The 13,893-nt window shown below is 40.4% G+C and overlaps 1 protein-coding gene across 21 annotated transcripts in view; it reads left to right on the forward strand.

Moving 5' to 3' along the window:
* The window catches only part of DOCK9 (dedicator of cytokinesis 9), a 310,144-nt gene that overhangs the window by 163,096 nt on the left and 133,155 nt on the right, over positions 1-13,893 (forward strand). For all 21 annotated transcript variants that reach the window (XM_077297092.1, XM_077297094.1, XM_077297097.1 and 18 more), the window contains 4 exons: positions 9,711-9,806; positions 10,156-10,290; positions 12,213-12,387; positions 13,126-13,187. In XM_077297092.1, coding sequence (XP_077153207.1) covers positions 9,711-9,806; positions 10,156-10,290; positions 12,213-12,387; positions 13,126-13,187 — 468 coding nt within the window. The remainder of the gene's footprint in view (positions 1-9,710; positions 9,807-10,155; positions 10,291-12,212; positions 12,388-13,125; positions 13,188-13,893) is intronic.

Raw genomic sequence — 13,893 nt, forward strand, 5'->3', positions numbered from 1 at the left:
TGAGGAGGCGGCGCCAAGAAGATTTGAGTGACTGCTGTGTGGCGTCTGCAGCAGGTTCCCTTTAATCACTGAGCCATCGTGGTGCCCCATAGTTGTAATGGTTCCATGGATATTCCGCTATATTCATTACACTGTGAGGGGTTTTATGGACTTATCATATTGGGGTGCATGTGTTGGTCTAATTCATTTCATGATAAAGCTCTGAATCGCATCTCTGCAGTAAAAGTAAAGTGTCTGTGTCTCGATAACCAAGATGTGGCCAGTGGATCGCTGCAGATAGTAGACCTGTTTGTAGTCAGTCCTTCATCCTTTAGTGTTGCTTTTATATAAGTGTTTTTATGTTTCCATCTTGCCTGCTGAAGATAGGAAAGTGTAATAATTTTCTTTATAGCAGGGCTGTGAAAGTTTAGGATACTTTCATCTATGATGGCAGGAACCCACTCAATGATAGATGTACCTCTGCTAAATAATGAATTGCCTGGTTAGTAGCTATGCTCTGTGTGCCTTACTATCCAGCTATGTAGTGTTGGGGACTTTCTCCTGGCGTTATTGAGCATTAATAATAAAAAGTATAGGAAGAAGTGTTCCCTTACTCGGTAGATTGGTCTTCTAGTCTAGAACAGACCTGCACTCAGGTTCTTCTTCTTGCCCATGTGCGGTTCTCTGCCCTCGTGTCCTGGAATGATCTGTCCATAACGTTTTGGTTTCTGCTGTTTTAAGCATAAAACTGTTAGTATTTGCATTAAGGAGGGGAAGTCGTGCACCCAGGTATTCGGCTTGGTTGTTATTATTTTCATTACCGACTGCTGATTGAAGTTCACAGATGCACAGGATGTGGATTTGCTGTCCCTTGAATACCTTTACTTGCTGTGTCAGGGGTAAAGCCAGGTGACTCCTATCTGGACAAGTAGAACTGTATAGTGGTAGATTTATGAAAATAGTTGTTAAATAGTGAAGGATATGTTGTATCTGACAATAAGCAAACTATTGAGTGCGATATATATGAGCTCTGAGCTTATTGTGCTCCCCTGTCTGTTTGCAGTCCCTTGATGCTGTACATTGCATTGTGGTTCCTGAATAATCCAGATTTACATTATACACATCATATATGATGACTGATGCCTGGTAAAGAGTTGAATAGCTCCCAGTAGCAGGCGCACCACTGTTTGATTAAAGGGGTTGTTTAATCCGCTCTCTTCAAGAGCGCACCAATCCTCTGGCTCCAGGCCTCCTGTGTGCAGGGGGAGATGTGTGCTGCTGAAGACTAACAGTCGAGACTGGTAGAATTGTCACACTGCACGTCCTAACAGTGTGCTGTCCCATTGCCCCATGTAAGCAGAAGCAGTTGGCGAGCTTCAGAGAGGAACTTGCAAGCTGTATAGCAAACCGCTTGTGGGCGCATGCTCATAGCATGGGATACCAAACACCATTCATACAATGCAGCGGTGGCCAGTAACCTAGACAACGATTAGTAAGCTATAAAATTTATATAAAATTGAAAATCGTTTGATTCTTTATAGTACATAGAGGATTTTTAATAAGAGGTGAATTGCAATGTTGTTAGTTTTTAGAAGCACTTTGCCATTTTACACACTTAAGAACAGTTTAGACAACCCCTTTAATTGTCCATGGGACTGTTGGAGGTTGCCAAGCACTGTACTTCATGTGCTCAACCACTGCATCATTCAAAGAGTCTCTAGGTTTTTGGGAATATGGATTATCAGACCCCCCAGCGGTCAGGTACTTCTCAACTATAGTGTGCCATTCCTTTTTTATACAGAGATACCCAAACGCTTTAGTGCAAGAGGCATATTCCACATTATGTTGTTACAGACGTGGTCAAAATTGTTGGTACCCCTCGTTTAATGACAGAAAAACCCACAATGGTGACAAAAATAACTTGAATCTGACAAAAGTACGGTAATAATAAATGAAAAATCTGTGAAAATGAACAAATGAAAGTCAGACTTTGCTTTTCAATCATGCTTCCACAGAATTTAAAAAAAAAATAAAACTCATGAAATAGGCCTGGACAGAAATGACTGTACCCTTGAAAATAATGTGACAAAAGGGAACATGTTAAATCAAGGTGTGTCCACTAACTAGGATCACATGTGTCTACAATCTTGGAATCAGTGAGTGGGCCTGTATATAGGGCTACAGATACTCACTGGGCCTGTATATAGGGCTACAGATACTCACTGGGCCTGTATATAGGGCTACAGATACTCACTGGGCCTGTATATAGGGCTACAGATACTCACTGGGCCTGTATATAGGGCTACAGATACTCACTGGGCCTGTATATAGGGCTACAGATACTCACTGGGCCTGTATATAGGGCTTCGGATACTCACTAGGCCTGTATATAGGGCTACAGATACTCACTGGGCCTGTATATAGGGCTACAGATACTCACTGGGCCTGTATATAGGACTACAGATACTCACTGGGCCTGTATATAGGGCTATAGATACTCACTGGGCCTGTATATAGGGCTACAGATACTCACTGGGCCTGTATATAGGGCTACAGATACTCACTGGGCCTGTATATAGGGCTTCGGATACTCACTAGGCCTGTATATAGGGCTACAGATACTCACTGGGCCTGTATATAGGGTTACAGATACTCACTGGGCCTGTATATAGGACTACAGATACTCACTGTGCTGTTTGGTGGCATGGTGTGTATCACTCTCAACATGGACCAGAGGAAGCAAAGGAAAGAGTTGTCTCAGGAGATTAGAAAGAAAATTATAGACAAACATGTTAAAGGTATAAGTTATATGACCATCTCCAAACAGCTTGTTGTTCCTGTGACTACAGTTGCACATAGTGTATTATTCAGAAATTTAAGATCCATGGGGCTGTAGAAAACCTCCCTGGACGGGGCCGCAGGAGAAAAATTGATGACAAATCAAAGAGACAGATAATACGAATAGCAACAAAAGAACCCAGAAAAACTTCTAAACAGATTAAGGGTGAACTTCAAGCTCAACGAACATCAGTATCAGAAACCACCACCCGTCGTTGTATGAGCCAAAGTGGACTTCATGGGAGACGACCAAGGAGGACATCATTGCTGGAAAAAAAAAACATAAAAAAGCCAGACTGGAATTTGCCAAACTACATGTTGACAAGCCACAAAGCTTCTGGGAGAATGTCCTAAGGACAGATGAGACAAAAATTGAACTTTTTGGCAAGGCACATCAGCTCTATTTTCACAGATGGAAAAATGAAGCATATCAAGAAAAGAACACTGCCCTCCTGTGAAACATGGAGGAGGCTCTGTTATGTTCTGGGCTGCTTTGCTGCATCTGGCACAGGGTGTCTAGAATCTGCAGGGTACAATGAAATCTCAAGACTATCAATTCCAGAGAGAAATGTGCCGCCCATTGTCAGAAAGCTTGGTCTCAGTCACAGGTAATGGGTCTAGCAACAGGATAATGACCTAAAACACACATATAAAACAAAAATACCCAAGAATGGCTAAGAGGAAAATATTGGACTATTCTGAAGTGGCCTTCTATGAGCCCTGACCTAAATCCTATTGAGCATCTTTGGAAATAACTGAAACATGCCGTCTGGAAAATGCAACCTTCAAACACGAGACAACTGGAGCAGTTTGCTCTTGAGGAGTGGGTCAAAATACCTGTCGAGAGGTGCAGACGTCTCGTTGACAGTTACAGGAATCGTTTGATTGCAGTGATCGCCTCAAAAGGTTGTGGAACAAAATATTAAGTTAAGGGTACCATCATTTCTGTCCAGGCCTATTTCATGAGTTTTATTTTTTTTAAAGTTCTGTGTAAGAATGGTTGAAAAGCAATGTTTAACTTTTATTTGTTCATTTTCATAGATTTTTTATTTATTATTATTTTTGTCAGATTCAAGTTATTTCTGTGGCCATTGTGTTTTTTCTGTCATTAAACGAGGGGTACCAACAATTTTGACCACGTATGTATACCATTCACATTAAAGCAAAAATGGAAGCTATGATGAAAGTAAAATAAATTTTGCATTTACAACCAGCTACTAATAGAAACAAATGAAATCCGCCTAAATGCCTACTGTATATTTGAGCATATAGTATACAGCCGCACTCGTAAATATGTATGTTTATAATTTTGCACGAAAGTTCACCACAGTGATAAATGACAAAAAAAGGAAAAAAAAATGTTTTCCAAGCAATTTCTTAATGTTTTGACTCGAGCCCGGATCTTTCTCAAATTTGCTAGAAACAAAGCAAACATAATCGGTGTATTGTACAAACCTATAGCTGATCAATCATAGTTCAGTGATTAAGACAAAATCTGAACATAAGGCCATGTGCACACGTTAAGTATTTTTCGCGTTTTTTCGCTATAAAAACGTGATAAAAACGCGAAAAAAACGCTTACATATGCCTCCCATTATTTTAAGTGTATTCCGCATTTTTTGTGCAAATGTAGCCTTTTTTTCCGCGAAAAAATCGCATCGCGGAAAAAAAAGCAACATGTTCATTAAAATGCGGAATTGCAGGGGATTCCGCACACCTAGGGGTCCATTGATCTGCTTACTTCCCGCACAGGGCTGTGCCCACCATGCGGGAAGTAAGCAGATTATGTGCGGTTGGTACCCAGGGTGGAGGAGAGGAGACTCTCCTCCACGGACTGGGCACCATATAAGTGGTCAAAAAATAAGAATTAAAATAAAAAATAGTCCTATACTCACCCTCGATGTCTTCCCGCCTCCACTGCACGCTGTCGCTTCGGTTCCTGTAGCTGATGTGCGGCGAAGGACCTTGCCGATGACGTCACTGTCCTGTGATTGGTCGTGAGCGGTCATGTGACCGCTCACGTGACCGTGACGTCACGGAAGGTCCTGTGCGCACAGACCAGCTATAGGAAGACGAACGGACGCCGCTGAGGAGATGTCTGGGTGAGTATAAGCATTTTTTTATTTTTTTTATTATTTTTAAACATTCTATCTTTTACTATAGATGCTGCATAAGCTGCATCTATAGTAAAAAGTTGGTCACACTTGTCAAACAGTATGTTTGACAAGTGTGACCAACTTGTCAGTCAGTTTTCCAAGCGATGCTACAGATCGCTTGGAAAACTTTAGCATTCTGCAAGCTAATTACGCTTGCAGAATGCTAAAAAAACGCGAAAAAAACGGAAAAAAAAACGCAAAAAAAAAATGCGGATTTCTTGCAGAAAATTTCCAGTTTTCTTCAGGAAATTTCTGCAAGAAATCCGCAACGTGTGCACATACCCTTAGACTGAAATATAAACTAGAATCCCCCGTAACATCCATATAAGCTAGTTTAGGGATACAGATTACCAAGGTGGGTCATAAAAGCAACATTATCTTATCAGAAGAAAGATAACCATAAGACTTATTGTTATAAAGCATAACAAAAAAAAAGAGCCACATTGAGTTGTAGTACAGATACGCTGGGAATGAACTAGTATCTCGTATAAAGGTAAAGAGCATAAAGTTTATTAGTGTGAGGGGAGGGGTGGTAGTGTGTGTATGGGGGTGTTGGTTTGTTCATATCAATAGGCTTGAGATGAAAAGGGAAGTAATGTATTGGTGGTAGTGGGGCGCCTTGTTAACATCAATGGGGCTAGGGAACAAGGGAGGTAAAGGGGAAGATATTGTTAAAAAATGGCACAAAGTATAATAGGGAAGAAGAGGAAGGAGGGTGGCGTAATGTATATTTTGGTGCAAGGTCTACATTGGCAGTCCTGACTGTAGTTCCCAGTGTCTGACCCATGAGCTAGGTTTGGTGTCAGCTGCCAGTCATATGAATCTAGCACTGGTGCCCGGTATCAGTAATGCTATGGCATACATGGTGTGTAGGCGCCACTGGTTGAGTAACATTGATATAAATGTAATATGGACCATCAAACATAGCAGCTAAAATATATAGCCTAAAATACCGTAATTGTACATGTGAGAATATTATAGTGGCCCTCTTAAGTGAATTTTGTGTATTAAAAGCATTGCAAATATTTAAAATCATGGAAGAACAAACATATCATATGGGAATCTGAATAATGACTCAAAAAGGAAGGCTATATTATCTTATGAAGGTGATATTGTTCCTGGGATATCTAAAGCATTTTCTTAGATTGGTTCGACGCTTTATTTTTTCACAAGGTTTTGCTCTCGGCTATATTTAGATTTCAGCTGCCATTGTAAGTGATTATCTGCATGCATTTGCCCCAGACATTACTTGGCATTTGCAATAGGATCATTGACTTTTTTTTTTATATACTTACAAGCATAACTTTGCAATTGTTTCTGTAAGAACAAATTGTTTAGTTATTCTCATTTTAAGAGATGAAAATGAACACTTGAGATGGTAAAATTCGTTTTTAATGTTACCGGTAATTCTATAATAATTTTGCTCACATAGATATTCTGCTAAGAAAGACAAAACTTCACATTTGTGATCTTAAATATTCAGGTTTATTATCCTTTTGAATTGACTGACAGCACTGTAGGTCAATAATAACATTAAACATCAAAAACACAAATTGCCTAATAATTGTGCGCACAGTCTAGAATAACGGGGCTGAAATAAGCGTATACACGTGCAACGTAGGCAATCAATAAAATACATGATATAAAGAGGTTGTCCAATAAAATGTAATGTTAGAAAAACATGTTAAATACTAGACTCTAAGACAGGAAATCGCATGGCAGAGCTGCAGCCAAAGTGCTGTTTCCATTCTCTACTGTCTGTATAGTTGCCACGTTATCCACCCATAAATACTGTCAGGGTGTACTTAACACTTGACCTGGTGCTGAGGCTTCTGAGGGAGACGCTCACTGTACAGACATTCATTTTATGCAAAAATGTCTGCACTTGCTGTTGACAGTGAACATTTTAGCTATCACTGGCCCCTCCAGTATAAGTATCAACTTTGTTCATGGTTTCCTGGTCAATGACCAACTTTAACCCCATGTTCACAGCTTCAGTATCTGGTCAGTTTTTTACCTCAGTATTTGTAATTCAAAACGAGGAGTGAATGATAATACAGAAGTGGTGAAATGTTTCTATTATACTTTTCCTCCGATTGTTCCACTCCTGATTTTGGCTTACAAATACTGAGGTAAAATACTGACCAAATAGTGAAGGCGTGAACGTGGCCTAAAAGCCAGAATGTCAGTCCAAGCTTAAAGAGTTTGTCCTCTGCCCAAAGTCAATTACTGTTTTTGCCATAAATGCTTAAGAGTAATAGCCTCAGAGATTCCCATATGCCTTTTCTGCCAGTTTTATGCCTTTCGTCTTCACTTTCTGTGTCTTGGCACCAGCCCTGCTATCACAGCTAACAGTTCCTCTTTGATTCCTCTTTTCCCTCCTGACTACACTTCCCAGCATCCTTTGTGCTGTGTTGCAAGCCAGCAGTGAGCACACCCCTTGAAACTTTGCCTAAACCCCTCCTATTTCTCCTGCATCATATTTAGCATCAGCATAATGTCCTGTCCAGGACACTGTTGCAAGCAATAGAAGTAATGCACAAAGCACCATTACACCAGCCCTGGCAATAAAGATTCTCCCTTACTGCTCACTTTATATATACATACACACACACAGCCTGCTGTATACATACAAATACAAGGGACTAGCATGCACAGGAACCGCATGTGTGCTGCTGAATGTAGCACCGCCCACTCATAGCAAACAATGCCCAATTTTCGGTTTCCAGAGCCAGGAACTTGGAGATTTTGTCATGATCTCTGGCTGAGAAACCTCTGCCTTCCTGTAATATCATGTGACTAGAAGAGGAGCTCAGGTTTAGAAGGTTTTGGGAAAGCAAGATATTTAGCAAAGAGCTTATCTATGGCAGCTAAATTACATTAAATGAACTTGTAAAGTAGTGGTTAACCCCTTCATAACCTTTGTTGTAAATGTAAACTTGCTTCATGGTGGTTGTGTGGGCACAGGAGTTGTGCCCATGTGATCGGCCAAGACCCAGCTGTCACTGGGTGCCCACCCTCTCTCAGGCCATTTAACCCCCTAAATGCCACGATGATTAAGGAAGCTATGAGAAAGAGGGCGCACCCTCCCTCTTATGATCGTCAACCCAGCAACGTCACTGTGAGGGGCCGATTGTTCCCTTGGCGACCTCTGGGTCTGCTACGGCAAACCTGTCAGACCATGCGGCTTCTTGTCAGAGCATCATTGACTGGTATAATGAATTGTAATGCTTTATTCCAGCGATCAGAGTATTGAAAGTGAAGGTCCCACAGAGGGACTAAATAAAAAAAAAATTTTTAAAATATTTTTTAGAAATCACAAAGTAAAACACACAAAAAATTATACCAATAAATGTATATATTTATGTATAAACAAAAAAGGTACACATATTTGGTATTGCCAGGTCTAGCACTATAAAACTGTCACACTAGTTAACCTCTTCAGTGAACACCGTAAAAAAAAAAACGCAGAACAAAGAGTGGAATAAAATATGATCAAAAAGTCAAATGTAAATAAAAATAGTATACCTGAAAATGTAATCTTGTCCCGCAAAAAAATCAAACCACCATACAACTCCATTAGCGGAGAAATAAAAAAGTTATAGCTCTCAGAATATAGCAATACAAAAACAATTATTTTTTTCTGCAAAAAAAAAAATTGTTTTTATTGTGTAAAGGCACCAAAGCATAAAAAATGGTATAAATGTGATATCTGTGTAGTCGTACTGACCCGAAGAATAAAGTTGTGTTATCACTCTTACCACACGGAGAATGGCATGGAAACAAAAAAAACTTCCTGAATCTCTGGTTTTAGTTAATTCTGCCACCCCATAAATTGGAATACAAAACGATCAAAAAAATGTTGCGTGCTTGAAAAAACGTTCATTCGTCCCTCCAAAAACATGCCCTCACATGACTCTGTCGGCAGAAATATAGAAAATCATAGCTCTCATAAATTGGCAATTCAAAAACTTTTTTTTGTAGTTTTTTAGTGTATGACAGCAGGCAAACATTAAAAATCTATATAAGTCTGGTATCGCTGTAATGGCAGCAACCTGAAGAATAAATCCGTCAGATCACTTATACCGCACAAGGAACAGCATAAAGATGAATAAAACCAATGCTTGACCCATTATTTGTCTGCCTCCCAAAGATCGCAGTAAAGCTTGGCTCACATATCTATCCTGCGCTCTGCGTTGAGCGCTTACACCGGGGTTTCTGTGTAAATCTGACACTGAGGTGGGATTGTGCTTTTATTGCATTAGGGGCTCTGTATATGGAGTCCGCAAACTATTTTACAAAAATTTTCGTCCTGTGTCTCGCCGTATGGCTAAGCAGTACTGTACAGCCACATATGGGCTAATGCCACGTTCAGCAGCAATTCTGTGACACATTTTGATGCCATTTTTATCCATTTTCCCATGTGAAAATGTAAAACGTGGCTCTAAAATGAAATTTTGGTGGTAAAAATGTAATTTTTTTTTTCACCACACAATGGTATAAAAGTCTTTGACTCCCCTGTGGTGTCGTTAAGATCACTGCCCCCCTAGATGAATTCATTGAGAGGTGTAGTTTGTGAAGTGGGGTCACTTATGGGGAAACAAGGTTAAAGACAAAAAAGAACACAAAAAGAAGATAAAACAGTGACTAAAAGAAGAGGCAAATGAATTGGCACCATGGTTTATAAATGTAATGACACCTGTGACCTTTCCTAATAGAAGGATGTTTTGTTTCTAGGATGCGGCATCCCTTGGCTCACAAAAAGGGGGGATCACCAAACAGGGCTGGTTGTACAAAGGAAACATGAACAGTGCAATAAGCGTCACCATGAGGGTGAGTATGAGTAAAAACAAAATGTCCACTACCTAGTGAGTGTAGAGCTGTGTCCTCATGTATCGTACCGATCTAACCTAGCAGACCCCGTCACTGCTAAGAGCCATGTTTGCCGTCTCCTAATCCTTAGTGACTGTGCCATCTGCATGGTGTGACATTAACATGACAAGTTCCTGTGATGCCTATGAGACACTTCCATTGTGCCTCATATTATCTTTTATATTTAGTGTATGTTCCTTAGTAAATAATCTGCGGCCCATAGAAAGAAATTCTTTTTGGCAAAGCGCTAGTGGTGCCGGACTTACCAGTAATGATCAATAACATTTTGTTACTTTTTTTTTTCTTTCAGTCTTTTAAAAGGAGGTTTTTCCATCTTATACAGCTTGGTGATGGCTCATATAACTTAAATTTCTACAAAGATGAGAAAATCTCCAAAGAGCCTAAAGGATCGATATTTCTTGATTCCTGCATGGGTGTCGTACAGGTAAATGTCCTGTGTATGATTCTTGCTAATAATATCACGATTTATCATTTATCACGTTCCACTTGTGTCATGGGGACACGTTTTGCGAGTGTTTTACATGTTAGACACTCTAAGCAAGATCTGTTTTATGCTTAGGAGATATACAGCATGTAAACTTCTGTTGTGACAGCAGTCCCATGCAAAAAGATTTTCTTTTAGGTTGCAGTCTGCCACACTTATACCAGTATTCCAACAGGTTTCAGGGTTGTTTGAGTTTATGGTTGTGGGTCGCTACCTACTTTTGTAAATGAAAATGAGGGAACCTGTACACAATAACAGGCAACCTTGTCATGTGTAGGTTCTTCTGATGAACATATCCTAGCATGCTACAGAAGCTACACTCCACAAATAGGGAGAATATTCATTACAGATATGTCCACTGTACACAATATCAGGCAACTTTGTCATGTGTAGGTTCTTCTGATGAACATAACCTAGCTTGCTACAGAAGGTACACTGCAGCCACACCTAGGGAGCAGATTCATTACAGATATGGCCACTGTTTTTTGCTTTCCGCCATTGGAGTTTTTGTCCTCTTTAAAGTGTAATTTATTCCCCAAAAAAATTGGGAAATATTTTGAAACTTTGATCTTTTTGTCTCCTTGCTAGATATGCTGATATTTTTTTTTCTCTGACGTGTACGTCCTCTGCTTTTTAGATCTCCGCATTCTGGTAAAAGTGCTTAGATTTTCTCTGAGAGATTGGGTGACTCCAGCCCCATCCTGTATCCCAATCGGCCATTAATTAGAAGCAGAGTCTGCGAGCACTGTGGGCTTCTGAACTCTGGGAAGGTGCAGCCAGTGCTGAGCGCAGATCTGGCAGACGCTTTGTGTCTGAGATCGGAGGTGTCCTCTGGGGGCTGGGAGTGTTACATTTTCTTAGCAGCATGTTCAGTTCAGGAAGTATTTGCTGTTTTTTCTGCACTTGGCACTCGCCCATATTTTTAGAATATATCTGAAAAAAACACCTCTAACCTTGCTGTGCATTCTTAATAGGTTACATACAGGCCGCTGGTCCGTGTGGGATTCCACTCTTAGCTGCACATAGATATATATTGGCGCTGCCTAGTGCTGGAATCTGACCGTCACACTACAAGAAGATGATACAAGACGTGGCTCTTTCACACATTCCCAAGAAGATTTCATTTCCTGCACTACTTATTATGCATAATACCTTTTCTGACACTTCCCAGTTAACCCTTCCTAGCCGTGTATTCTGCCATAGAAAACTGCTGCTGATCTGAGATGTGTTTATGGCCATAACTTGTCTCCCAACATGTCAACCCTACATTCCATAATGTCCCACCCTTCTGTGGGCAAACCATGGCGGCCTGAGAACAACCTATTGTTTGCTTTCACACTCTTGCGTGCACCTTATGGTTAGCAGGTGCACACTTCTGAGATGAGGCTGTTGCCTTTAATAGGGTTATGGGAAATGTGCACCTACCAGCCCTGAGTGCAAGGTAGACGGCACAGCGTGGGTGATTTCGGGGACGCTATCCACACAAATGAGCCTGGATTATAGAACATTGCGTATATGCTGAGGGTGCTCCCAGCCCACCCATGAGACGGGCCCTCAGCTATTTATATGTGTGACAACACAAGAATACATTACTTTTCTTGGGTATCTGGGGCTGTGGGAGTAACACACATTTTCGATGTGCATTACAATCCAACCGATTATACAGGAAAATCTGCTGATTCCCTTGTATAATTCCCAGTGTACATGTAACACCTGAAGTCAAGTACTGAAGCCTGGCTAAGTTGTTGGGGTTTTTATTTTCATACTTTGTTCTAGAAGTATTGAACATGTCATTAACATCATTTTGTCACTGCAAATCGTTCTTGTTCTGGGAAACAGCTCTGTTGTGTAATCTCTTCTAGAACAACCGAGTCCGGCGCTTTGCCTTTGAGTTGAAGATGCAAGACAAAAGCAGTTATCTCCTCGCCGCAGACAGCGATCCAGAAATGGACGAATGGATCAGCACTCTTAATAAAATATTGCAACTGAACTTTGAAGCTGCTATGCAGGAGAAGAGAAATGGAGAATCTCACGAAGGTCTGCTATATTTGGTGACCACTGCAATATGGTTATGCTTTAGACGACGCTTACCATTACATGTGGCTTTAGCCAGAAGTTAAATCCACTCTTGGCTTTTAGACTCACCACACACATTCATCTGTTTTTGTACTGTCTTGCACAATGTTTTTTTATTATTATTATTAGACAATCCTGTTAAACTTCCAATATACTTAGACTGTTAATTGCTGAAAGTGTCGATCCAGACTAGTGCGGCCGACAGTCTATTGTGTATGGGGACCCTAGACAATTTATTGTTGGGGAAGATAAGGATCCAGCATGTCTGATTTCCGATCCTTATCTTTTCCCAGATGTAAATCTGGCAGTGGCTCTCTCGCTGTAGGGGTCGGCCGAACAACCACTGTATGTGGGGAGAAGGCTACCAGCCTAATAATCGGCGGAACCATTGTTTGGCCAACAGCCATCTAATGCGTATGGCAGGCTTCATGCAAGACAATGTGTGATTCATTAGTACCCCACCAAATAGCAAGGCTTTTACCCCTTAAGGGTCTGATTCTAGAGGAGGAAATGGCGGCACATTGACACACCCATTGGTACATTGAATGGACTCCATGAAATGCTCTATGACTTCATGCATCTGTTCATACTCTGACATAGATAAAGGAGATTATTTAATCCGTATTACTCTTTCGTAAATGTGTTAATAATAGAATTTTTATCATTTTAACCTTTCATAAGATTTCTTTATATTTTTAGATGATGAGCAGAGCAAGTTTGACACTTCATCATCAAGTATTGATAGTTACCTCCCAGAGAAGGTGGGTTCTAAACATTTAATAAAGTATCAATCTTATTTCTGAAGGTTCTAGGTTTTTGTTTATTTTTATTTATAAACTGGGCTATAGCATAATTTCTGCCCTTGGTTTTGTATTACATTTGGTCCTTTTAGGGTCTTAAAATTAGGTAAATGCAACCTCATGAATAGCAACACATGACAAATGATACCTTATAATAATAATAATAATAATCATTATTTTTACTTAGTGGTAACATATTCCACAGCGCTTTACAGTTTTGCACACATTATTATCGCTGTCCCTGATGGGGCTCACAGTTTAAATTTCCTATCAGTATGTTTTTGGAATGTGGGAGGAAACCGGAGAACCCGGAGGAAACCCGCGCAAACATACAAACTCCTTGCAGATGTTGTCCTTGGTGGGATTTGAACTAAGGACAGCGCTGCAAGGCTGCAGTGCTATCCACTGAGCCACCGTGCTGCCCTGCCACCTTGTCATTATTTACCAAAAAGGAGGCCACAAATGCTGTACATCTTTACTTCTTCTACATTAATTAAGAGGAGGTTAAGTTGAAGTCAGAGGCGGATAATAAAATACACCTGATTAACTATTCATCAGCAACTATAAAAGCAGAAGTTTTGGCAGTTTGCTGGTCTGGAGAATTGTGCATTCTAAGGAGGAATTGTCAATTTGTCTATAGTGAGAAAGATTGTGAAAGTGGAAGACA

The sequence above is a fragment of the Ranitomeya variabilis genome, chromosome 3 (genome assembly GCF_051348905.1).
Source record: "Ranitomeya variabilis isolate aRanVar5 chromosome 3, aRanVar5.hap1, whole genome shotgun sequence".
NCBI classification, from domain to species: Eukaryota; Metazoa; Chordata; class Amphibia; order Anura; family Dendrobatidae; genus Ranitomeya; species Ranitomeya variabilis.